This window comes from Passer montanus, unplaced genomic scaffold (assembly GCF_014805655.1).
Source record: "Passer montanus isolate IOZ18808 unplaced genomic scaffold, ASM1480565v1 scaffold150, whole genome shotgun sequence".
NCBI classification, from domain to species: Eukaryota; Metazoa; Chordata; class Aves; order Passeriformes; family Passeridae; genus Passer; species Passer montanus.
The window spans coordinates 123,239-150,199 of NW_024362052.1; the positions used below are offsets into that span (position 1 = coordinate 123,239).

The 26,961-nt window shown below is 48.2% G+C and overlaps 1 protein-coding gene and 1 long non-coding RNA gene across 2 annotated transcripts in view; one reads left to right on the top strand and one right to left on the bottom strand.

Moving 5' to 3' along the window:
- The first annotated feature begins 7,064 nt into the window (after window positions 1–7,064).
- ANTXR2 (ANTXR cell adhesion molecule 2) overlaps window positions 7,065–26,961 on the top strand; it is a 77,791-nt gene continuing 57,894 nt past the window's right edge. The window contains exons 1-7 of the mRNA XM_039701906.1: window positions 7,065–7,218; window positions 7,766–7,837; window positions 9,777–9,848; window positions 15,567–15,648; window positions 16,584–16,691; window positions 16,791–16,859; window positions 17,685–17,765. Coding sequence (XP_039557840.1) covers window positions 7,094–7,218; window positions 7,766–7,837; window positions 9,777–9,848; window positions 15,567–15,648; window positions 16,584–16,691; window positions 16,791–16,859; window positions 17,685–17,765 — 609 coding nt within the window. The 5' untranslated portion in view covers window positions 7,065–7,093. The remainder of the gene's footprint in view (window positions 7,219–7,765; window positions 7,838–9,776; window positions 9,849–15,566; window positions 15,649–16,583; window positions 16,692–16,790; window positions 16,860–17,684; window positions 17,766–26,961) is intronic.
- On the bottom strand, window positions 15,588–25,186 carry LOC120498788. The gene is made up of 8 exons (XR_005626744.1): window positions 25,087–25,186; window positions 22,400–22,566; window positions 21,140–21,253; window positions 19,026–19,134; window positions 18,142–18,235; window positions 17,888–18,043; window positions 17,226–17,342; window positions 15,588–15,710 (listed from the first exon to the last, which is right to left on the bottom strand). It is a non-coding gene; the product is annotated as an uncharacterized LOC120498788 (long non-coding RNA).

Sequence of the window (26,961 nt, forward strand, 5' to 3'; positions counted from 1 at the left end):
GGCTGAGATTGCAATATGGTCCTGAGGGGCACAAGCATTGCTGGCACGCTGATCCTCGCTGCTGAGTTCCCAAGTGAACTTTATTTCTAAGGGCATGACTCTAATTGCAGGGCACTAGCCTGGTTCCAAACAAACCCCGTCTACCTGGAATATCTGCCCACTCACTGCAGCTGACACCATCTCCCATTTCTTTTGGTCTCTGTGCACACAGTACCTTTCCAAGCCCACGGTGACTCTGGCTCATTCTCTGAAGTGCAGCTTCTTCCAACAGTTTGGGCTAGGGCAGGAGCACAAAATCCTGGAACAGCAAGCAAAACAAGTAAGTGCTCCTGAGTAGAGGGAGAGCACAGGACTGGCAGGGAGCTACTGAGGAGCTTATGCACCATGGCTTGTCTGTGCCACAAGATGAGCTGCCCAGGTGAACACACACCGATTCATCACTGTCTCCCACTCAGGAAATGAGTTTTCCAAGGAACTAAACCACGTCTTTGCATATCCTCAGCAGGGCCTGAAGGCCCTTCCTGCTCAACACGCGTCACTACAGGTGTCTTGGGCTATGGTGCCATAGCACCATTGTACCATGAGCTATTCTGCTTCTCAGCTAGCTTTGCTGAGCAAAACATTTCCTTTAAAAGGCCTTTTTACAGGCACAGGAATCCAACAGGCCCATGAAAATCCTGCCCCATGGGGGATGACAGTTTAATACCCCAGCTCTCTTCCTGTGGCTATTTGGCTGTTGCAACTCTACCTGTTCCCCAAAAGCAGTGCCAAGCATCATCCTCTGCACCCTGCTAAGCCATGGAAACATACAAAGTCCTTGCCAAACTGCTCTACCAGCTTGTCCCTGGGGGAAGGGACACGACCCTTCCTGCCCTTGTAGCATTTGTTGCTCTGCCAATGGCACTGCAGAAAATGGAGCCTGCAAATCCAATCAACACTGCTCCACCTCCACCCATCTTAACTGCCCAGACATAGGAAGAAGAGAAAAGACTAAAACCTTGGATGACAGACAATGGGACATGAGTGCATAGAAGTTAAACTTCTTACATGTAGAGAAATTGAGGAAAAGGTAATTCAGAGTCACAGAGATGTAAACACCAGTCAGATAAGACACATCCCAGCCACTTCCCCTCCTGTCTTAAGGCCAGCACAGTCACACTGGTGATCAGAAACACTTGTCATCCAGGCAGCCAGGGGAGCAGCTCACATGAACAGGGCAAGGCTGATACATGCCAAGTCACTGGTGTGATCTGGCTGGTGAATAAGCAGGCAGGGCCCTGAGTCAGCCAGCAAACACTCCCATATCACCCTTCCTGCCCTGTGATGCGACAGCAGCAGAACCAGGAGCTGACTACAGTGAAAACCCCATCCTACCTTCTCAAAGTGGTGTTTCCCCAAGCACATGCTCAGGATGTGGAGTTTGGTGTACAAATCTCCACTGACCTGAGATTACACAGGGCAGGGGAACGGAGTTGCAGCCACGGGCAGGGGCTGTAGGCAAGAAGGAAAACCACCCAGTCAGGTTGGAACGTACCTCGGGTGGTTTTACTTCCTGCTCAAAGCAGGGCTAACACCAGAGCAGATCAAAAATCTAGTTAGGCCTTAAAACCCTGAAGTGAGCTGACCCCAAATTAGCTCAGTTCTTGAGAGCCCGGTGTTTAAAATACCAGGGCTGTGGGTTCCATCCCCACGTGGGCCATTTACTGAAGAACGGGACTCAGTGATCCTCACAGGTCCCTTCCAACTCAGAATATTCTGTGACTGTGATCCCAGCCATGCCACTCTGGCTGTCCTGCCCCAGTGCTGAGCTCTAGCTGTGTAATGATAAGGTTCCCCTACACCCTGCTGCACGCCTCTCCCAGCCTCAGGCACACAGCCAACCTGCCCCTGAGCAGCTTTGCACCCACAGAGAGCAATCCTCCTCACAGTGATCCCAGATCCATCCACTCTGGTGTGTACATGGCATCCTGGACCAGCAGAGACAGTTGGAAGTTCTGCTCTTCCTACACTGGCCATGCCACAGGGACCTGCTCAAGTATCCCTTGGAGCTGCTTGACCCCTCCCAAGGGCTGTCCAGTCCCCTCCACTCTGCATGCCCAGCACCTAGAGCCTCACTTGCTACAAAAAGCAGGGTCAGAGCCCTTCTCCAGCTTCCAGGTGGCACAAGCTGCCACCTATCCCCAGTGTGGAGCCCCCATCTTCCTCAGGACAGCACTTGCTGCACCAGGCACAGGAAGAAGCAGGTGCCACGTGGCCACCAAGCCTGATGTCCTGGGAGCAGTACTTCCTCCTCTCACTGCCCTGCAAATCTCCACAGCACCTCTGTGCCCAATGCCCAAGCACCATCCTCTCCCAGCAGCAGCAAGCCCAGGTGATCCCCAGGCTTGGGGATCCCAGAGTGGTACAATAATCAGAGTCCCACAATCAGGGAACAACAAACCTGGGGGGTTGTGGCTGGGCTCAGGAGCAGCGACCCCACCCATGCAAAGCAGGATCTACACGAAAAGACAAATGTCTAATTCCAAAAAGAGCTCCTGGGGAAAAGAAGGGAAGAAAAATAAAAATAAAAATTCAAAACCCCAGGTAGATTCCTCAAAACGTCACTCAAGAAAAAAGCCAAAAATTCCCCCACAATGCCATCCAAAAAGCTGCCTCTCCCAAACTTATAAAAGCCTCTGCTTAAATACACAAAAAAAAATGCTTTGCTGGTAATCTTCAAAATTGGGGAATTCCTCAAATGATGAGTGGGACAGAAAATGAGGAAAGAAAAGAGGAAAAAAGCCCAGATAAACTCACAAAAACCATGGAAAGGAATGGTTACAAGTTGAAAAAAGTACCAGCAGCAATGCCAGCGAGGGAATCTCCCTGGTGGGAAAACAAAGGGAAGAGTTTTTCCTCCCAGTTCCAAAATTCACCCCCCCACAAGCAAACAGCCCCTCTTAAGTGCTGGTCTCTGCTGAGTGCCTACACCTATCTTGGAATGTTCCCCCCAGCACACAGCTCCCTGTCAGCAGCCATGACAACCTGCAAGAGGTAAAACAAGCCTAGCAACTGACTCAAATCCCAGTGGGTTGCCCGAATTTTGTTTGTTCCCCGTCAAATTTTGTTAGTTCAAAGCTCAGGCCAGGTGTTTGGGCACACAGAGCACACGGCTCTTCGTGACTGTCACTCGCCCCGGCCTTGCAGCCGGAAGAACCTGGCACAGACGACTTCATGAAACCAAATTAGGGGTCGTACACAAGAAAGGACATTGCCACAGCTCTGGCGTAATTAGGGCCCATCATCATCAAGGACAGGAAATTGGCACATCTGCTTTCCGGGCTGCTGATCCAACGGTGGGTCAGGCACAATGTCCTGCTGCAGCCCCTGGCCCTGCATAAATATTGCCCTGATTGCCCCCAAACACTGGTACAAGCAGTTGTTTTATCACTCAGACTCCCAGTTGCTCTTTACTCTTTCTCTCCTGAGTCTGGGAGGACAGAAGTGACACTTTGCAGCACCGAAGGGGTCAGGCCAGATGGATAAATGTCGGCCCCTTTTCCTCCAGTGTGACCCCAAATTGACCACGAGTGACGTTTCTGTTTGGATGCACCCTCGGAAGGTTTGAGCCATTCCTCCTGGAGTCACTCATAAAACTGCCACAAACTGGATGACTGCTGGATCACCACCTGTGCTTTTTAAAAAAATCATTTTTCTCCATATAATATTGAGGATTGTGTCATCCTTTCCCTGGGTTGCACTGCTCTGCAGGGAGAGTTCCTGGCTGCTCCATTCTTGTCTCCTCTGGCCGGGCCGTTGTTTCCCAAGAAGACCAAAAAGGGTCACTACAACTCTAGAGTTGTGCTGAACTCCCAGCCCTGGAGTGATCCCTGGGCGTTGCTCAGAGCCAGCAGCAGCTCCTCCCGGGCCAGAGTGGGATTTCCATGTTTTCTGTCCTGCTTTTTTTTTGGCTCTCCCAGGCAGAGTGATTTATTTTTATGCTGTTGTGGTTTGCACCAGGACAGCCCATCTTTCCCTCTTTGTTTTCATTCCTTCTGCTTGTCTGAGCACCGTGGAAACAAACAGCTCTGGAAAAGTGGAAACAAGCGGCTCTGTGCCTTGTCTAGGGCATCAGGCAGCAGAGAACCACAAGGAGCTCAAGGGAGCCTGCTCTGCTTCTGCTGAGACAGGAGTGAGCACCAGGGATCATCCTGGCTCCTCGGGGATGAGTCAGCGTGCACACAGCAGGGACACTGCTCCATATTCCTGCACTTAGACCTTCTCTCCAACCTACTGCTAGTGTTTAGGTTTCCTGACTGTTGGAATTGAAGGGTTTCCTTCCCCACTGTATTTTCAGTGGGCACTGCAAATGTTTCATGATGTTGGAAAGGAAGAGCTATTCAGGAATTCCGAGCTTGCATAATTCCCAGATTTGTCTAGACAGATACTTTCCATCTGGATAATGCAGGCAGTACCACATGGACACGAGAGTCCCTGTGTTACTTAATGCTGTCCTTTTTATTTATTCATTTCTACGCTGCTTTACAGGATGCACAGAGACACAAGGCTACAGCTGTAAAGGGAACAAGGATTTGTAGCTAAACCTTCAGGAGGCAGCTCTCAAACAGCTCCTGCATGTTGTATAACTGCTGGAGCCCCTCTGGTTTCTCTTTCCTTTTACAAAGCATGACACTTCCATGTGTGGCTCATATCCTGTGAGGGGAGAAGAAAAATATTTTCCTGTGAGTGGTCCTGGCTCAAGGCTCCCCATCATCACCTGTCCTTGGGTTTGCACAGCTCAGGGTGTCTGGAAGCACTGGCTGGTGCCAGTGCTGTGGAGCTGTCCCATTCCATGCTGCCCCTGGATCATTTGGCAGAAGGGCAATCCCAGACCTGAGTCACAAAGGGGATTTGATTAATCAGCATTGCAGCCACACTCACAGACAAACCCAAGTTTCATTATGCCAAATGTTGGCAATCACTGAGCGTCCTGAAGAAAGCAGGCTGGCTCACAGCTGTTGGGCAGAGGTATCCTGGACCTGAGCTGGATTCATCAAGCAACAAAACCCTCCTGACCCTCTGTAGTCTATGAAAAAGGCCACCAAGTTACTGCCTGACTCCAGTCCTGAGGTCATCTCACCACAGCACTGAAGGGGTTCCCCCCCAGGCACCACGCTTCTGCTGCAGCATTCCTGAGGACCCAGGAGCAGGGCCAGGCTCACAGCCAGGTTACAGCAAGGGTGACTTTTCCTTCCAGCTGCTCACTCCCCAAATAGAGAAGCTGGCTTTGGCACTGTCTGCCTGAGGTCTTCCCGAACAGCCTGGGCCAAAAAGAAGGTGGGAGTAGGTGGATGTTAAGGGACAACATGTGGGGAAATCATCTGCAAGGGCTGGAGATGAAGAAGGGAACTGTGTAACCCCAAAGGTGCTGTAAGCTGCTCTGTTTACTACTTTCTCCACAGTAAACCTTGGCAGTGAACTTGAGTTCATTTGCGCATGGACCACCCACGCCAAAACTCCGGCTTCTAGGGCTCGGTCACTTTGTAGCTGTGTTTTTTTAAGAGTTCTGTTTTCCATGACTGAGGGTGGTTCCTCCCTGGACCCATGGTTTCCCTGCTATCCCAGCCTCCAGGCACAAGAAGCCAGTGTAAAGCAGGTCCTCGTGCAAGTGACCTGGATTCCAGATGGGCGGGATGGGGAGTGAGGACGAGCTGTGCCTGCTCCAGCTGCGGAACCAACAGGCAGAGGCAGCAGGACACCCAGCTGGGGTTGGGGCAGAGGTCTGCGGCCGGCCTGGCTCCCCTGGTGCAGCCAAGAGCCAAGGTCCCCTCCTGCTGCTGCAGCATGGCTTGTTTTGGCATCGGCAAGCCATGGATGCCCCATCTGGCTCCGGGGATGTGATGAAGATACCAGCTCAGGAAGCTGCTTTCCTGAGGGTTTGTGTGCACACAGGGAGGAACGCTGGTCCTGATGGGGCTGGGCAGCACTGTGGCACTGGAAGAGGGTTGGGAGAGAGCCAAGTGTCAGCAAATGAGTTCTGGGAGCCGGGAATGAAGCAAAACAGCCATGGGCCACTGCCCTGTACATCCTACGTGCCTATCTCCCTCTCGTCCAGCCATTCCAGCAAAATAGCCATGATTTATCTGCTTCTTCAGCAGAAACCACAGGCTAAAAGAGGAATTCACACACTTGGAAACAAGTAAAGAGTGAACTGGCAGTGGAGGCTTGTTCCAAACACGCGGGGGTCACATGGGCTTGAAGCAAGATTTCCAACATCTGGATAACATGACACGTACTCCCAGGGAAGATGAGTGCTCCTGGGGCTTGGGGTGGACTCGTGCAGCTTGGAAAGCTGGAGCGCAGCTGGTTTTGGGAAGCTCAGCAAGCTTCCTCTGTTGTCTCACAAGCCTCTGCTGGGCCTTTCTTTTGGCTGGGTCTCTGGCAAAGCCCAGGCTGCTCTGTCCTCAATCTTCCATGTTTTGTGTATCCACGGAGACTGTAAAACACCGCTTGCTTACCCTTTGGCCTTGCTTGCTCAAAGGCATTAAGAACTTAGTGAACCAGCTCTCTGGCTGACATTATTCACTGCTGGTCCGCAGGCTTTGGTAAAGTTTCCAACTTGCATCACAGGGAGGCTTGGCTTGGCGTTGGGATCGGCGTGGAGAAGGCACTGTGACACGGATGTGTCAGGTCAGAGCGCCGTGGCTGCAGCCAACCATCCAGAGACAGCAGGAATGGGGCTGAAGCTGAATGACTCCAGCAGGATGCCTCTGACTGCCCCATAATCTCCTCCAGCGGAGGGAAAAGCAAGATCCTTTTTGCAGTCTGATTCACCTCCGCAGCCTGTAGGAGACACATGACCACTGTTAGGACGGGGCTTTTTTTGTTTGTTTGTTTCAAAACCCCAACTCTGTGGTGTTTGTGCAATCCCCAACCCCCCTCGGCATTAAATTTGTGTGGGGCTCGCTCTCTGGCACACGTGCAGCACCGCGGCCCGGAGTGACGCGGCCGCTGGGACGCCAGGGGGACGCAGGGGCCGGGCGAGCGGGGGCGGTGCGAGCCCGCCCGCCCTGTCCCCCGCCCCAGCCGGCGCTCTCCGCCGCCCGCAGGCTCCATGGCCGGGGCCGTGCCCTTGCTGCTGCTGCCGCTGCTGCTGCCGCCACTGCCCGCCGGCGCCGCGCCGGCTGCGGGCGAGCCGTCGTGCCACGGAGCCTTCGACATGTACTTCGTCTTGGACAAGTAAGCGGGGAGGCGAGGCGCAGGCGGGGACGGGGGAATCGCCGCCATCGGGCGCCGGGGAGCGGGGCGGCGGCGGCGCCGCTTTTGTTCGGGCGCGGCGAGGGGCTGAGGGGCCGCGCGCGGGGCGGGCGGGGGGGGCGCCGCGAGGGGCCGCGCGCGCGGGGGGCTGTGAGGGGAAGCGGCGGGAAAGGCGTCGTGAGGGGCTGGGCGGGAAGTTCGGGAATCCTGCCGGGAACTCCCTGAGGGGGGGGATGTGCGGAGGGGCCCGTGGAAGTTCCCCCGCCGGAGGTGCGTTTGCGGCCGGAGGCGCTGGGAGAGCGAGCGGCGGCAGCATCTGCCGCCCGCCCCGCCGCGGGGGCCGGGCTTTTGTGGGGAACTTGGGCGGCCGCGGTCGCCCTCAGGGCGAGGGGGAGCGGGGCCCGGGCGGCCAACTTACCGGCGAGAGCTGGCGGTACCTCGAGATGTGTGGAGCCGCGAATATTGTCAGTTTCTCCCCGAAATGCCACCCCGGATCAGGCCGCTGATGTGCTCCGGTTTTCCCTTGTAGGTCTGGGAGCGTGGCGACGAACTGGCGAGAGATATTTGATTTTGTACATCAGCTGACAGAAAGATTTGTGAGGTGCGTGGTGCTGCTTGTGAGACCTGAGGTGATGCTGGAGTAATTCTGGGCTGTGTTAAACATCCCTCCCCCTGCCCTGGTCCCCGCGCTTTTCCAAGCTCAGGGGATGTGTTCCTCAAACACATTAAAAGTTTGGTTTCTAAGACCCAAATTGCTGGAAAATATTGGGAACTTTTATTTTTTTTTCTTGTGCTTGGAGCTCAGCAAAAAGGTGACTGTGTGTGTCTTTAAATACTCACTTTCTTAAATGACTCTCAGATGTGATTCAAAGTTTTTTTTTAAACTTGTTTTTCAATATGCCATGTGCCTAGTTTCTGAGGGAGTGCTGCTCAATTCCGTGTTTGGAGAGGTGTATAAAGAAGCAGTCTTGAACACATGTAAACATATGCGCTAATATATAGTGCAGGTCGAAAGGAGGGGAGCAGTGTTACAGCTCAAACTCAGAGGAAGCCCATGCCATGTAACACTGTATTTGTTGTACTTACATATAATCAACTTTGTTACTGTCAGCAGTGTTGTCGGGCAAGTCCAGCTCCTCTTGAAATAGCTGCTGCAAATCCTGGCTGACTGCTCTGTACAAACAACTGAAGATTGCAGTGCTTTGCTTTAAAAAACCCTACCACAAAACCCAGAATAAACCCATTGAATCCCTCACCACACAAAGGGGGAGATGCTGTGGAAGGATTTGCTGAGGAAAACCCAGTGCAGAGTGCAGTTATAATCTTGGCTTGCTAAGAACAGGATGATCCAATTAGCCTTTTATAAGCAAATATAGCTTATTGTCATCTTGTCAAAAGCAAATCTTCTGTAAACTTATGCAAAACTTCTGTCCAGGGGGCGACAGAAACTTTTTGAAGTTGTTTTGTAAGCTCTGGAATTACACAAAACAAAGGGGAAAAAAAAAAAAGGAAAAAAGTACTTGGATTCCCTTGATGTCAATAGTTTTAAGCTGCATCAGTGACATCAGTGGACTGAAAACATGGATATTCAGCTTTTTAAGTGTTAAGTCCTTACTAACCATAACCTGATTAATTACTGTTGATACTCGTGTACAGTACATTACAAAGTTAGTGAATATATTAAAATTGCGCTGAATAAAATTTAAAATCATGCAGGAGAGATGGTACAACTTACCTTGGGAAAATTCCTGTCTTGGGCCTCCAGAGTATCAGGCAACTCCTAAATGTTTTCCACTGCTAGGTAGATATGATTCACTGCAACCTTGTGCAAAGAGGCAGGTGACCTTCTTAAAAATAAATTTACAAAAAAGATTGAATTCCTCAATAAAATCAGTTCATATAGCATCGCTTTTTACCATGACATTTCCCCTGATGCTTTCAGGGAAGAAGTTTTCAAGTCTCACAAGTCTCTGGCCAGAGGAACAAAGGCAGCGTCACTCTGGAAGACCCTGCATGGTGCTTTCTGGGGGCTGGGGCAGTCAGTAGGCACTGCTTCTGAGACTGGGAGGATTTGATAAACATAAACAAAAAGCAGGGCTGGAAATCGACATTGTGTCACCCTGAAAGAAAAGGGGAAATTGCCAGGGTCACTTTCAAAGGTGGGAAGTGTGTCTCATTAGTACCCATGGGAGCCAGAGGGAGCTGAGTGGTGTGCCTGCCTTGGCAGCCCTGACAATTCCAAAGGGTGTGCCTTACCTTCCGTGCCTGGGGGTGCCACATCACCCAGTACTTGGGAGTACTCTCACCCAGTACTTGGGAGAGAGTAACAGTTCTGCTGCTCCGTTCCCGAGCATCTGGGTGAGGAGAAGGTGCACAACAATGCTTTAACTCCTCTCGTTTTGGGTTTGTAGTTCAAAAGTACATTCCTAGGAGGGTGGAGGATAAAGATCTTGTGAATGAGACCTGAATAAGTGAATGAAATGCTGTGCATCTGTGTGTTTCTCTGAAATGTGTTTCTGCCTTTTTTCGCTTTCCTGAAGCCCCAAGATGAGACTGTCGTTCATCGTGTTTTCCACCCAGGCACACGTCATTATGCCGCTAACTGGAGACAGGTTAGTGCTCTGCTTTTTTAATTCCCTCCCTCCCTCCCTCCCTCTGCCCTTTCTGAACCAGAGCAGCAGTAACAGGAACAGAACAACAACTCATACCTCTAAGTGGTGGCCAGTCATGAAGCCACCCTGCAGAGCTGATTTAATTTTGTGACCATATGAGGATAGCCTCATAGAAAAGGAAGGAGAGGAATGATGGGAAACAAATCCTTGATGTTACCTCTGCCACTGCTTTGCAGAAAAACTAGCAATAATGTTTTCATCTCTGTGTGACTCTGCATCTCGCTTGGCACAGTGTGAGAATGGTGCTTCCATTTGCTTTTGTAAAGCAAAAACCATTCAAACCATTCTGTGGTTTTCAGGATTTTTTCATGTCTAGGAGAAGCATAAGATGGTAAATAAATATTTCTCATATTGTCAAGTAAGGTAGGTATTTTGTTTTGTATTTCCTAATCTGGACTTCAGGGCTTGTTTTAGACAGTGGGGTTGGTGCCGCCTTAAGGGTGTGAGATCTTCCTGACACTGTGGTGATGTACGGGTGGGCCTGAAGTTTTGGTGGACGGTTTTGAAGGCACTGGAATTCAAGGCTGCTCAGTCTGATTTCTAAAGCAAGTAAGGATTTGCAGCTAAGATATCTTAAGGATGGGTGGGGGGAAACAGAAGGAGGAGAAACTGATAGAGAAGAAAATATTGCAAAAATAATTACCGAACTCCCAGAAATTGGGAAATGGTTGTGTGGATTGAGTGCTCTCAGCAGAGGACAGTGGCACTGCTGTCAGAGTCCTTCCGTATCCTCTCAGCTTTCTCAAAACCAACATGACCTCTGCTCTCTCCCTTCTGTCCAGAAGCTACTGCCATGTACAGCCTTCTGGGTTTTGAACCTGTGGATAAACCATTTAGGAGTCACTCCACAGACCTGCGGCAGGGTGGAAGTAAGGTGGTCCATCCTTTCTGCTCCCATTAGTGGGGTCAGTGCAAAATGTGGTGTGCTGTAGTTGCTTAGCTCTGCTGTGGGTTTGTTTGTTTTAAACAACGCATAACAACAACTATGAGACCTCCTGAAAAGACCTGCTGTGCAACAGGCAGAAATGTAGCTGACATCTGAGATGTCTAAAAACTCAGGTCTGAGCCCCTCCTGTTTTAGCATTTAAAGAGTGGTCTGACTTGAAAACAGCCACTTCCCCCCCATCCGGACTGGGACAGTGGATCTGCTCTCCGTGGGCAGAGAGAAGCTTATAAGTCATTTTTCCAGATGGCTGGAGAGGGGTCAGGAGAGGACACTTGAGCCTGTTCTGAGGCCTGCTGAAGTCAATGAGGTCCTTTCTCTCCATTTCAGTAGGCTGTCAGTGGCCTGTTCCTTATCAGGCCTGAGAGGCAGCACTGATAGCACGCAGACCACTTGAAATGCCGGCCGGGCTGCTGGAAGCTCGCCACCTAGAAGGCCAGGACACAAGCGCCTTTTTCATTGCCAGTCTGTGGCACACTTGGAGCCAGGGACACACTCGTGTTTTTCTCAGAAGCCTCGTGTAAAGCACAGGAAGAGCCTCTGCAGATCCAGTGGCTTCCCTTGAGGGCCTTGGCTCTAGTTCAGGGCTGGCTGATGCTCCTGCGAGTGTGTCAGGGGAAGCAAAGTGCCACCCTTCTAGTTCAGGGGGAATTACAAAGAGAGGATGACTGTGGCCGTATGGACACAGGTAAGGATGGACAGACACAGCTGGAGCAGCTGTCCTTTTAGATATTAAAGAAGTCAACAGAGGAAAAATACTGAGACTATCTGGCCCCCATTGTTCCCAACAGAAGATGAGGATGCTAAGCACACTGCAGTTCTGGGGATCGGTGTTTGTGAGGGTGATTATGAGATGTTACAGCCTTGATTTGTTACGTGCACTTTGGACTTGCAGGCGTGTTTTTGCCCTGGCTTACTTGCTAATTCCCAAATGTCAGGAAACCACAATTTCTTCCCAGCAGTTAGATCAAAGTAGGGCAGAATTTTTTTGTTTGGAAAACCTTAGGCTTCTGATTGTTTGCACAATATTCTTGCTGGGTTTACTGCACAATAAAGCTGTGGATATAAAGAAGGCCACAGCATAGTGCCAAAGCCCCCAAAATCCCAAATATTTTGTGAGTGTGGGCAGTGCTGTGACTAACTCTGTAAAGAGAAGTCATTGTTAATCACAGTACAGACAGTGCTACAATAACCCCGTAGAATAACAGCAGCACCCAGGTGGAACAGCCTTCTCACAGTGCTTAAAGCCCATTTTAAACACACACTTTCATGACATTGAGCTAGATACTGTGCAATAAGTAGTAAACAAAGATTGGTGCACTCACCTTTAGGGCTTACTGTTGGAAAAACACGTGGTTTGGGACAGTGGGTACCCGCAGGAATGCCATCCAGCTGGCATGATGTTGCCTTTGTTCTCTTTTGGCCAGCTGTGCTGGCCAGCAGCAGTTCAGGTTTCTGTGAGCCTGCTTTGGCAGCACTGACTAGTGCCAGTGGCCAGGACGAGCCCTGCTGCCTCTGCCTGGGTGAAACTCCTGCTGGAGATAAAGAGAGATGGTGCTAGTGAAGGTGGGAAAGTAGGACGCTTGAGTACCTGGTTACATGACCAACCATCCTGTCCTTGTCCCTAGTCCAGTGGTGCACTGACTGCTCCTGGTTTCACAGGGATGTGTGAGACATAGACGCATTTGGGGCCTCAGTCACGTGAGCTGCCCCTGCGCGTGGGCCCAGGGCAGCTTGCCAAAACAGACTCAATCTGCAGAGAGTGCGTTCTGCTGCGTGTATCGAGTACAGCAGAGTTGGCCACTGATGTGGTTTTCATCTGGAGCCCATGCAGGAGGCCTCAGGTTTGAAGCAGAGTAATTCTTTTAAGTGGATCAACCCTCTGTAGTATTTAAGAGGCCTAGAAGGCATAAGCCTCCTCTAAATGATGCATCTGAGGAGGCTTGTGCAGGGTTTCCTTTCACCAGTAGGACAGCTTGCCTCATCAGAGATGGAGCCATCCCTCTTTTTGTCAAAGAACACTTCCCCTCTCGGTTTCACTGACACGTGTGTGTGTTTTCCTGTTTACTGCACATCCTTCTTAGCAGCAAACCCCAAGTACCTGTTTTGTTTGCCTTCGTTTGTTAGGGATGAGCCCATTGCCTTGCAGCACACAGCCTCATTTCTCACCAGAAACACATGCTCAGTGAGAGCCACCATCTCCTGCCAGTGCTTGTATGCTCATCACATTGAGATAATTCAAGATTCCAGCACTTCAATAGGTGGAATACAACATGGAAAAGACATACAGAATACTGTCCCCCACTCTGAGGAGTTAAGAACACCCATTCTGGAATCTGCATGGGTATTAGCAGCGGTGTTTGCCTGGCTGCTGCTGGAGGAGCTGTCTGAGGCAGTTACACAGCTTAGAGAGAGAACAGACGGGGTAGCTATTAAAAATTAGCTGTGCCTGTGCTAAAACACAGAAATGGGCTGCAGCACATATGCTGAGTGGGTAAAAGATATTAAATTTGTACTTATTCAGCCCAAACACAGACAGGCTGCAAGTTGCTGATTCTGTTTTGCCTCTTCCACCTCCATCCCTTTTCTGACTTGCACCACAAAGCAGTGGCCCTCAGCCTTTGCTAGCGTTCCCGAGCTGTGCCGTGGGATGTCTGGGCACACAGGCTGAGGGCTCTGCTGTCACAGTACAGATGAATTATACAACCAGAACTTCCCTGGGGACTTCCGTGGCCACCAAACAGCCTTTCAGAAACCAGAGAAAGGGAAGTTGTGAGAGCACTGAGAAGCAGGAATGGGGGTCCTGAGTGCTGTGACTGGTTGACTGCTGAGTCCCATTCAGGACTAGGACAGTGCAGGCAGGTACGAGCCCCCGTGCCTGGCCTTCAGACCAGCCAGGGGTGAGTTTTAGACTGATGGAGTCCCCCTTTCCTGTGGCTTCTGGGGCCCCATGTCCTGCTTCCACACTGGCCTTCTGACATCCAGACCAGGACCCGCTTGCAGTTGACCAGCTTGGAGAATGCTGGGAGCTAGTTGACATCTGGCTGGGTCTGTCTGGTGCAGCTGTGCCCTCAGGACATGAGATGGTGCCTGATTAAACACAGCTAAAAGAGCTCACTCTACCAAAGATTTTTCTGCAACCCCTTGTAGGCAGAGGCCTGGCAGCACCAGAGATTGCTGTGCGACCGGGTCACAAGACATTGCAGATAAATAAAACTGAACTGATTGTACAAAAGCTATTTTTGCAAAATAAAATCTGTTTCAGAAAACTGGGACTTGAGTTGCTGCTTGTTTCTTGGCAGCAGAGCACTAACGCCTGTGATGTGCTGCCACTCATTTCTGGCAAGCACCAACTCTGTGGTTTATAATCTGCGTTCGTACATAATCACTTGCAAGTTGTTTCTATAGATGCTGAATGTAAAATATTTGGATCAAACAGATTGTATTATCTTACATAACTTGTTCCCTTCCATACATTCAATGCCACATATCTCTTCTACTCCCTCCCCTCCCTGGTTGTATCAGTGGATCCTGTGACAGGGAGCTTATTCCAGCTACGGATTGTACTTTGGAACAGAGCTGCTAAACATAGAGGAAGCCCATCCGTGGAACAAATGACGAGTGGGTGGCATTCAGGCAGTGTGGCATATGCATTCTTTCTCATTTGGTCTGGCCTAAGGAAAGCTTTCACGCATCCCGCGATGTATTTTCCCTCCATCTCCTCACCCCTGCTGGGTTCCTCTTTCTCACCTAGATTTGTCACAGTGTTCTATATATTCTGGCCCAAATTTTGCCCCTTCTTAGTTTTTGCTCATCCTTCCCTAGCATGACTTTCCATGGACTTGGCTGAAACTGTGTGTGCAGAAGAACGAAGACTCTCCAGATTTGATTCTTTCAGTAGTCTCTCTGCCTTTGTTCCCCCCACTTGTGCTGATTTCACTGGAAATAATTCCTGTGGTGCAGTCTATCAACTTTAACCATTTCAGCTCCATAGTTAGAGAGCATCTTCCAGGTGGATCTGCTGTACTGCTTGTGAAAAATCATGGAGCAGATGCATTCTGCCATTAAATCTAAGTGAGCTGTGGACCTGTGTGGGATGTCTTATGAAAGGTCACACAAAAAGGTTGTAACAGTCAAAGTTTAAATCTGTCCTCAATCCTGCTCTTTTCTCATGCGAACAAAAGGTGTCTTGAGAATGCTGCATTTGCCTGTTGATGTTTTCTTCAGGGCAAAGGTTTTAATTATTGAAGTTCAGTTCTATGTGATTAAATTTGTACATATTGGTCTGGAAGATTTCTGCTGAAATAGAACTGCTGTTTTAGGGGATTTCTTCTTTAACTGCAGTGTGATTGGAAGCAGAGTTGGTTGAGTAGCAAAATAGACCTAATGCAACAGAATTTCCACTGGTCTATGTAATGCTGAGGCTTTGCCACCTCTTTGCAATATCTGCTCCACCTGGACATTTTCCTTGATCCCAGCTTTTTGACTCACTGAAGCATATTTTGTTAGATAGGTCTGAAATACCTGTTCCCACAGCGCCACTTCTGTCATGAACACACAGTCTGCCTCCACATGGGATTCTAGCTAAAGGCTCTAATTTACAGCTTTTCATTTCAATTCTCCTTGAGGACAAATACCTTTTTTCAACTGATAAATTACACCCTTTTCATACTTCAGGTCACACAAACAGGCTCTTACCTTTTTTTCGTTCACAGGGAAAAAATCAAGAAAGGTCTAAAGGATCTGGAGGAGGTGACACCAGCAGGTGAGACATACATACATGAAGGACTAAAACAGGTAGGTTTTACTCATCTTCTTGTAATCAACACATCCTCTGTTCTCAGCCTTTGGGTAACAACCTGCAACATAAATAGATTTATCAGTCTGTTTTGCTCAAATCTCTCTGGTTGACTGAGTGGTCCCAGGGTTGCCCAGACACTCTGCACATCCCAAGCAGAAGATGACTAGCCATCACAGCAATCTGCCATGTGGAATTTCTCTGGCTCGCTCCTTCTCACGGAGCAGGGGTCTGTGGGGTGGATCTCAGAGCTCAGCCAGCATCCCAGTGACATGGTAAACAGCCCCACACAGCTGGGCAGGGCTGCGGGGCTTCCAGGGCCTTCCAGAGTGCTTTCCCTGGGGAGAGTTTACCACACAGAGCAGTGATCCAGAGATAAGTGCTCTTCATTTTGGACTCTCTTAATTATGGAGTTCCCAGCCACTTTTATTTTTTTTTTTGTTCAAATAATGCAGTTTGATGAAAGCCCTGGCCCTGAAGGTGAGGAACTAAGCTTTCACTGTTACAGAACAGTCAGTTATTCCCCAGTGACTGTAGAGCCTTGCAAGCAGGATCTGCACAATGACAAGCTGAGCAAAGGGAATTTTGTTGCTATTGAAAAAAAGTTTTAAGCCATTGTTTTTATATCTTGGGACCTACTGACTGCATTGAAAGCTGGGGGGTAGCAAACGAAATCCTAACTGTGAATTTGAAGAGATCTGTCCTGGAAGAACTGCAGGTCAGCATGGGGTGATGGGTAAGTGACCCCAGCGCTTTAGAGATTGGCTCAGTGGTGGCTGGAAAGGACTGATGAGGGGTTTCCTTGCCTGTAGTGAGTTCAAGGGAGGCAGAGGATTGCCATGAGAGAGATGCTGTATTAGATGCTTAGAAGATGCATCATGGTTAAAGGTTCGGGTATAGTTTTAAGGTGGACAATCAATTTTGTTGTTTTCAGGCCAACGTGCAAATTGCGAAGCAAGGAGCCTCAAGGTTCTCTAGTATCATCATTGCACTAACTGATGGCAAGCTGGATGGTCAGATTCCCCTGTATGCAGAGAAGGAGGTGAGCACCATCTGGAAATACGTGTCATGCTCTGCAGACTTTGGCTGCTGACTTGTTGAATTAAAAAAAATGCTTATTTTCTGTTCTATGATGCCACAGGCAAGGAAATCCCGAGAGCTGGGAGCGAGAGTTTACTGTGTTGGTGTCCAGGATTTTGAACAAGAACAGGTAAGAATAAGACCTTTACTATTATAGAGTACTAGGCAGTACCTCAACCCAGGGTTTTACAGAGTTGATGTTAAATAGCACAGAAATTTAATTTTACTTACATTAGGCAGTGTAATGTCTTCTCTGGCTCAGGAAGCACACTCAGATGTATACGTAGACATAAATAGAATGTGTGGGTGTTGTGCTCACTGCCGAGGAGACCCGTTGGAAATCCCCTTGTTAACTGGGAGCTGCCAGCGGGAGGGTGCAGGCAAGCCCCTCTCATTGGAATGGCAACCAGGTCAGGGTACTGATCACGTGAACAGAGGAGCTGTGGACAAGATGCAAGCAGTATCTATGTAACAGTCTTGGGATAAGAAAACGAACCTGGGATTCATGTCCTTCACTGGAAAGTGTTCCAGAGCTGCTGTGTTCCAGTGAACACTGTAGCTACTCCTGTTCGGTCAAAGTGGCTTCAAGGAGAGGTATACAAAAGGCTCCTTCCTGCAGAAGTGCAGAGAAAGAGCTTTTAGTGAAAGGCAGAGCAAACAGGAAAGGTAATTCTGGACAGAGGTACAAAATCACTGCCAAGATACAGGCCCTGAAAAGCTTCTTCAGTGTGATGCTTGCCATGATGACTAGCCAGCATTTTGCTAGCTGCAGTCGGCTGTGATAAGTCCTACAGTTCTGAAAACTCTTAGTTAGCTGTGAGAGAGCTCTCAAGTTTCCCTCTCTTCAAGGAATTGATGAGGGCTGACATCCATTTAAATTTTAAGGGTGTAAAGCACTGTGAGGAATTTAGTTTGCCAGATGATTCATGTGTTTGCATGCGTTTTCTCTCCAAAGCTGGAAAGAATTGCTGATGTGAAAGAGCAAGTCTTCCCTGTCACTGGAGGATTCCAAGCACTTAAGGGGATAATCAATTCTGTGAGTACCAGGCAATAAGTTTTACCTTTCCCTCAAGATTAGAGCATACTCTCCAGTCCTACTTCCAGGCAGAGCTGGTTCCTAAGGCAGGAGTTGCAGTAGATGAAGTTCCTCCCCATTACCTTAGAGAGGCAGTTCTGTAAATGAGCACTGCTTGCACCTCCTGCAGTTATTGGTGCACAGACCCCGTGTAGAATTCAAGGACTCTTCCCAAGGAGAGGGGAGTTCATGTGTGAAGTTCGGGGGATGCTCTGATAAATGACTGCTTTGGGTTTAGTCTGGAAAAAATGGAGATTGTTATTCTGGGAGACTTGAGAACAAACAACTGCTTAAAATCTGGGGAATAGGTGCAATCTAGGAATTAACCTGTACTTACCAAGAGAAGTGCTTTAAATCCATGACCTTAACCACTTGTTATCCCAATAAGTGTTAAGACTCAGTTCCAGTTTTCAGCATGGCATGAGAAACTCCTGTCGGTGAGATGAGGCCATTAAGCTGATGACTGTGGTTCGCAGGAAGGGATTAAAGAGAAACATTTTGGTTGTGATCAGTGACTTGACACGTGTTTCAGCCATGTGTTAAGACACCTATGGTTGTGAACACAAAATTTATTTGTCTCATTTTAGACTGAAGGCTGTGTCTTTTATACAAGGTTAACAGTGCTGCTGCTGCATGTAGGCAGCACATTGCAAACAGGCTTACTGGCAGAAGTCAAAAGCAATAATGAAATCCTTTTTCTGAGAGAGAGCCCACTGTCATTCATTTCCCTTTCCTTTTCTTTTTTTTTAAATAACAAGAGGATACTACTCACATACAGGATACTACACAGTCACGAATTTATCACTTCCTTTGAACACTGTGGTTTTTGTGAATGCCGTAATGCAGCAACTTATTTCCCTTGTTACTTAAAATAAGTGTAGTTCCAGAATCTTCCTTGAGCTTTCTAAAGAAAATTAATCCATCTTTTGATGCATTGAGATTTGTTCCCCTGAAAAGACAGGGCAGCCCATGTGGCACTGCCTAAAACCTTTACTATTTAAAATCTCACTCTGTGCCATTTGAAGGACTCCTGGGATTCAGCAATGCTGCTGGTGCAAATGATCCAAGTGCCAGTGATGGGCTTTTTTATAAGGGCTGGATGTTTAACCCTTGCTGATGACGTGGTGTTTCCAAGGATACTGCTTTGCAAATAAGCATGTCAGGGATAGAGGAGTAAACGTGCTCGCGTTCGGCGTTTCCCCTCAAGCAAGGGTCACTGACCTGCTCATGGGCACTTCTGAGGGCTCAGGCCTCCGCACTCCCCCGCTCCTTTCAGGAAGCAGCAGGACTATGGTTGCTCGAGGTTTCTGAGGAGCTCAGCTCGAAGAGCCTGGCATTCAAACACACGGCAGGTTAGCGTAAGCCGTAGCGTGTCCCATTACCCAAGGTGGTTTTGGGCAGTCTCTGGCTAGTAGCAGTGCCAGCCTGCGGTGTCCATACCTCCCAGAATTTTAAAGCACCTTCACTACTGTGTCAGCAGGGAGGGAGGCTTTTCTGGTAAGGTATGTCTGATGGTGTTTGCACAAGCCTCGATCCAGCTACTTCTGATACTTATAAAAAACTGGGCTGTGAAAATCCCAGATTTGTGCATATCACAGCTGTATAACAGGACCAAACACAGAGCATGGCAGCATTCTGTTTCAAGGTAACAGCTTAAAAGTGACAGGGAAAGCCAACTGATACACACACTGTTCTACAGCTTACATGCAAGGCCTGCTGCTGCAGACTGAGCTCCTGAGTCGGTTCAGGCTTTATTTACAGCCTGGCCACCAGACATGTCAACGCTCAGCTTTTCCCACAGACCATGGATGGAAGTATCCATAGCAGGGTTTTTGCTTGGTCTGGATTTTGTGCCTGTGTGTGTGGGCTTTTTTTGTAGTGCATGTGTGGTGGCGGTATTAATAGGATATTTGGTATGTTAATATAATTAATACTCACTTTTCTTTGCAGGGGTTGGGAGTGATTGTGACAATTCATTCTCATAACATTATAGCACTGATAAATAGATCTAATTGAACATGAAATAGTCACATTTTCCTTTTCAGTCTTTGTAATAAATTCATTTCAGTTTGCAAGTTAGCTAGAGAATACAGACTCGGAGACACTGATCTAAAGGGGAAAGCTAATTTTGAACCAGATGAAAAGAAGATAGGTCACAAACATACAACAGTACTGCTCAAAGTACAGAGTCAAAGGTGCAGTTGTGAAACCCTCTGTGAATGTTGCTGAACAATTTCTGTTCAGAAAAAACATTGTCTTCAGAAATAGTAGCAACCCAGCAATTAAAGCCCCTGAGCAAAACTACAGCCCAGAACTGCTGAGTAGATGATGCAGGAGCATCTATTACACTGATCTCTCCAGGTATGAGATTATTTGGCTGCTATCCTGTTACTTTTGTACTGTATTCCAGGAGAGCTGAGCACTTATTCTGCGTTTGTTAGTGTTAAAAAAAAAAAGTGATTATTTTAGCACAGACTATCTGTTGTACCTGCTCCTGCAGTTGCTTTCAGAATAAGCAGCTACTCCAGTTTGTTTTCTCTGAACAGATACGCAATGCCTATTTAATCATGACCGGGGATTAACATCCAAGACAATTGCAATGAGCGTTTAGACTAACCTTGGCTTAGATGCCGGAGGGCTTGCGCCATGTCTTGACATCAGTTCTGATAAAACCCTAGGGATGTGTGAAGGGTTGATGTACCTCCATGCCATTGTTTCTGCTGAATAACATGCACTACCACACTACTAACTACATCCAACTACACTGCTAACATCCACTACTAAAAGTCTGTCCAGACCTCTGAAGAGGGGGCTGCTTTGCAAAGTTTCCTGCTCTGCCAGCATTGCTCATACCTAGCTTACAAGGTCATAACTAAACAGCATTGTCAGTGTGAATAAATCTGAGCAAAACTCTAGAGCTTAAAAGCAAAACGCTGAAGGCAAGTTACCGCACTCTGAGGAAAGTCACTGATGGGGCTTGGCTTATTGTTACATGGAGTGTAGCCTTGTGAGCGAGCCAGGACAGGGTGAAGGCTTTGGGAGGGCACAGTTTCTGTCATCATGCAGCAGATCACTACTAGATAAGAAAATGAAACCCTTAATTAAACTGAAGTTCTGCTGATTTGTGAGTGAAAGTTATCTAGTTGTCTCTGCAGGCAGAATTGGACAAGGCTGGTACTTTGAAAAGTTACATTAAGGGAACTCACTTAAGTAACATTATCAGTGTATGACAGCTCTAAGTAGACAAACACATTTTTATACTGAAGTAAGTTGACAGCACTTAATACAGGAAGTTAAAATGTATTTTGTTCTTAGGAAACACCACAAAAACTTACCAGATAAGACTACAGGAACTGATACATGCAGAACTTTAGAGGAAGTAGGTCAAAAAAGGGTCAGCCTAGAGTTGTTTTATCTTCCAGTGTTCAAAAATTTCTTAAAAATTTTACCTGAAAAGGATTAGAAATAGAATTGGTAATCTCTCCTTCTGCTTGTTCATTTCATAGGTGCTCAGTTTTTTTTTTTGTTTTGTTTTTGTTTTTTTTTTTAATTTACATGGGAAACTCACTGTTAAACATAATGAACATAAAAAAAAGTAGATCAAGTCATGTGAACCGAGTAGTTGCATTGTAAATTGAAGCAAAATTCTCTCCAAGTTGGCTGAGCCTCTTGGGAAAAAGCCCTATGCCTCAGCATAAAGCTGTCAGTTTGTCCAGGAAAAGCTGCCAATTGGGATACTTGAGGATCTGCCTCCTGGTGAAGGGGTGACCAAGGGAGAGGAGACCTCAGGGTTCGCAGGGTGCAAGCTCCCAGGCTGACATGGACTGACTGAGACCCATCCAAGGAGTGCACCCGGGACCAGTGAGGCCAAACAAAGGGTTAAATGCACACAAGGTCCTTAAAACCCCTAGGTTCACCCAGTGTCAGACTCTGGCTAAAGAGGTATGAGCAGGGAGTGCTATAAAAAAAATAAATTGTTTGCTATCAAAGTATGAATTCTCTCCAGTAAAATTCTGTGGGTGATGGAGGGAAGTCTGCTCCTGTTGCAAAGAGCAGTCAGCAAAATCCCTCTGGCATTCCGATCTCTTTGGACACCAGTGAAAGGTATCTGCGGAGTATCCTGGGGGTTTCCATGTCAGCTGGATGGTTCCTGTGTCACTCGCTGTGTGTGGCAGCGTGTTGCTGCGTTGCAGTTACACCGCTCGGTGACAGCCAGCGCAGCGGGGCCCGCAGGGAGCTGCTGCACACACCATGCACGGCAGCGGCACGCTCAGCACTGCCGCTCCCTCACCGAGTCACCTCTCATTGGAGCCTGGTGATGCTCACTGCCACCATGGCTGTGCCTCGGTGCTTGGCACACACAGCAGAGAGGGGCCCCGCAGGCTGCTGACAAGACTTGGTGGTGAGCAGACCTGTCCCTGTTTGCCATACTAACAAAGTCAGCAGGGAAGGAAGCCCCCAAACCATGTTGGACAGCCAGGTGGTGCACAGGCAGGGACAAAACCAAAGTCTAGCGAGAGGGAGTCAGTTTTGTTGAGGTAGGCAAGAGGTTTTCATGTGAGGAACAATTTTAGCCTTTATGTTTATAAACTTACTGCACTGGCTTCTCAAAGATATGGTCCAGCTTCTCTCCATGGATCTGACGCCTTCTTTTCCAGCTGTGCTGTCAGCAGCACTTCCTCAGGCTGACCTGGCTTTGGCACTGGGGGAGGGTGAATTACCCAACTCCCAGGAGTCCAACAGCATCTCCCGCTGGTACCTCCTGTAAGGCAACAGAATTTGTGTTTAGGGAGGGTGGGAAACTTCCCCACTGCCTCAGTGGTGCTCCAGGATCAGAAACTGGAGAACTCTGGTTCCATGTCTAATGTGGCTGCTCACCAAACTCGGCTGTCCAAACCCAGGGGCCAGGCTGCAGCTCGGGTACTGCGCAGCAATCAGGGACTACATGGTTTTCAATAATCCTCGCTGCTGTGCAGCCCTCTCAAGCTAGGCTGCCTCCCTCCACTTCCTTGGGCAGTGTGCTCTGCCTGCTCCCTCCCTTTCCCCAAGTGCTGTCCCTCCACCGTGGATAAAGGGGGGTCAGCCAGCTGACTGGACGTGGTTAAGATTTTTCAAGGCCAAAATCAGCTTAAACGGTTCATTATCAATTATACATCAACTTAATTGGATCATTTCCTGTAGGAAGAAAATATGCTCGGTTTATGCACTGGGAATCCAGGAAGCAAACTATTAGACCTTTGAGGAGGTTGGGGGAGGAGAAATGCAGCAAGTTATCATTAAAAGAGTTATTCTGATTAAATCAGTCATCTTATTTAATCCCCTTGGATGGTCTAATCTTCAAGCTGCACTGGGTGCAAGGTTCAGAACTAACGCTGCACTATGTTTTCCATGTGATTGAGACTGAGGAGATAGTTTTGGGAATTACTGCATGTAGTTGTTAAAAGGAATCAATGGCCTGGAATAGAATGCTTTCTGCTCTACCCTTCACTGCCGTGCAGCCCTCAGTTTGACATTCTCTGACATATTACAAACCATATAATGTTCTCCTGGAGCACAGTGAGCTTGATAAGCCAGCACCGGCACTGACACGACTCCGGTTAGAGTGAGTGTGCCTGTGCCCTGTGATTGGGATGGGACTTGTCAGCCAGCCCTGCACGCCTGGCAGCTCTCTTACATAAGGGATGCTGTACAACTGGCTCCAAAGGAAGCAGTCACAGGCCCAAATGAAATCCAGACTCCTTAGTGAGAAGTTTCTTGGAGACAGATTTTTCTTACTAATTAGAAAAAAAAAATAAATAGCCCAAACAACTTTTTTTCCTGTTATGGAAAGTAACAGTTTGTCTTGATTCCTAGTTACATTACTTGGTAAGTAATGGTTTTGGGGTTGTTTTTAGTAATTTGGGGGTAAAGGTTCCGATGCTGTTAAAATACGCATCTCATGACCCGCAGTTTTGTCATCTCCATTTGCTTTCCTCAGTGGCTGCCAATGAGGTGCTGCTCAGCCTTGGTGTAATTAGAATATTCTCACTAACCTAACGCGCGCCAGGCTTGTCTCGGGTGGTGATTTTATGCAAGACCATATGTCTCAGGGATTTTTTTCACTTAGATAGGGGACAGGGTAGCAGCCTTCCCCTTCCCCTTGCTCTTTGTCCACGACGCTGCCAAGCAGTGTCAGGGAGCAGGCCGGGCTTGGCAGCGAGGTGAAGTCACAGGCACAGATGTTTGGCAGCAGGGAAAGGTAGAGCCCATTAGATATTAACTGCTGCAGTTCCTGCTCTGACTTTGTGGGAGAGAAGCACCAAAATGGTGTTTCCTTGAAAAGCATGTGTTTCATTCCAAGTCACCCTGAATTGATTGCCTTCCGTCTAGTGTGAGGTGGTCCTGCTGCCTTGTGCCTTTCTGCACAGCTCGGTGCTGGGGAGATAAATGACAGAGCTTGCTTGAACACAGCAGAGGCACGTGATGTGAAACCAACGCTAGAAGGGCTGCACTTTGGAAACAGTTGATTTCAGGGAGTTCAAGCATTAATTGCTGTATGGACAGGCTGCCTGTCCTGAGCCTAAGGTGGGCTGCGAAGGTGCTTCTCACTTAAAAAGTCTGATAAAGGTTTCTCGAGTGTAACCACAGAAATCAAGAGCTCTGCTTAAATTTCTTTGCTCTTGTAACCTACTCTAGATCTTTTTTTGTTGAAACCTAATTCTGCCATGCTATGGAGGGGTGGCACAAGTCCTATTTACATAAAGAAAACAACAGCTCATGAATGAGAAACCTGTAACAATGCCAGCCTACATACGCCTTAAATTCTTCATCACCCTCATTTCACACATGTTGATTTTACATTGCCATAAGAGTAACTGAATTCAGCACAAAAAATCCTGCTCAATGCACAGTCAGCATTTCCTTCTCTAGAACAAAACCAGTGAGTCCAGCAAACCAATTATACACCTCCTGCTTGACTTCTCTTTCCTTTTTACTGTCTTAGCAGTAGTGGAAAAAAAAAAGTTTTGAATTAAAAAGAAAAAAAAGGAAGCCGGCTGCCAGTAATACTTCTAAGTGACTCATAGAAAAACAAACCTACATGGAAACACAGGGTTAGCCCAGTCCTGATGCAGCCAGTTGGAAGGAACGAAGCAGAATAGTTTTAGGAACTAAACCAAGCACCTGGGTGAGCTCAATTGGACACAGCTCACCTACACCAGCACAGTGCTGTCTTCATCATCCATTCCTCTGAGGAGCTCCACAGCCCTGAGCTAGGATGGGGCTCCAGAAGGCATTAACTCACCAGAGAATGGCCTCGCTCAGGAGCAGTGTTCTGTAGGCTGGGACAGGTTTCCCCAGCTCTGATCTGTGCTTCTGGAGCCCATCCACATGCCCTGCTCCCCCTGTGTATACAGGAGCCCTGCTGCTGCCAACCATTTAAATAGCTGCCCCCCACACCCAGTGGCATTGCTGAGCTAAACTTGGAGCCCAAAGGTGCAGGCAGTTCCTCATCAAGAAAAGGCCCACAGCTGGCAGTCATTGAGCCTTTGCCTGCATGCACAGATCCAGCTGAGGCATGGAATGTTCAGCATAGATTTAAACACTCTTTATGTTGTTATCAGGGCACTCTCAGACATCACCTTCCATTACTGCCCCCCGCTTCTCATAAATTTATGACACTGACAGTCTGTGTGTTGCAGTGACAAGTACATGAGATAGGTACTTACCACTGTGTCTTGAAATATATATCCTGATGAGAGATGCAGCTCTTGATGAGGCTGGTTTTGTGGTTACTTGAGGGAGGAGCTTGGCACAGTACAAGAGGAAAGCACATCCTCATGGCAGGTCACACCATGAGCAGTGTTTAGTTTCTAGCTCTGTTTTCCTTACAGTTTTGCTCACCAGCTGTTCAGTATGTAGCATTCCTAGAGAAAATTACAGACCCCACATTTGGGAGGGAGAGAGGAAAGAAAAGGGGTCTCCACAGAAAGCTACTACTGCCTGTAGCTCTGAGGCTGCCATGCAGGGTGCTCTCAGGGCTGTGCTGCCATCTCTGGCTTGTGCACACTCTGCTGGGAGTGTCTGTGGACTGTGCTCCAGGGACAGGCTTTGTGCGCCGACCAGGAGATAAAGCTGCAGGGATCTTTGTGCACACACCAAGTGTGGAAGCGATCCTGTTGTGCTGGGGGTTTTGCACAAGCCTTGCAAAGATGAGCTTTTAAAGGTGAATGTTTTCTCTTCTTTAAAGACAGGTTCTGGAAATAGCAAGTTGGATACATTTGCTCTGTTACAGGATATACACTTTGCTTAGAGACTCATGCTGCCTTTCCCCAAAAATCACAGCAGCCTGATTTGTGGTCAGCTTCTGGTGAGCACTGATGCAAACAGAGGTGCAAGCTTGAATGGATCCACAGGGAGGAAAGGACACTGGTGGCCCTAGAAATCCTTAGTTGTTCAGAGTTGTTAGCATGCCAAGTCTGACCAGAATGTGTCAGCAGCTGTGTCCTTCCAGCAGTTCCTGGTTATTCTGACCTCTATCCCAGGAAGCAAATGCTTTACACAGCCATAGAGCTTCTCCAATTCTTGAAATCATTACGTGAAGAATCCAGCTGTGATAATGACCTACCCAAACCCCGTATGCAGTTTATAGTTCTGGGCAGGAACAGATGCCAGGCAAGTTATGATTTATGGTGCTGCCTGCTGCCAAAAACTTTTGAACTGCAATTGGGGCTAAGAGAAAATGAGTGAGGTTGCAAGACAAATTGACACTTAGCGTATTTTGCTAATTGTCTCTGTACGGTTGGGCTGCTCATGGCTTATTACTAGTGCATTGTTCTCACAATTACATGGAACACAACCTTCATTAGAGTCTTGGAAGGGAAAGTTGTTTGTGTAGCACTGTGCTGCCTGGTACAGCTCTGTTCCACAGCATGTGCTGAGGGAATGGCAGGCTAAATACTGAAAAACTGCAGGAGCCATCCTGCTTTGGGGTTAAACACTGAGAACTTATAAGAGACAGCAGTGAGGTTGAAAAAAAAAGTCCAGGAGAGCCAGGCCTGGTCTGTGACAGGCTATAGAGGTCCTGGAAGATCCACAAAGCACATTTTCCACAAGAAGAAATGTTGCACAAAGCAGGGGGAAGATCTCTGGCAAGGCAGAATTGATAAACAGAGGTGGA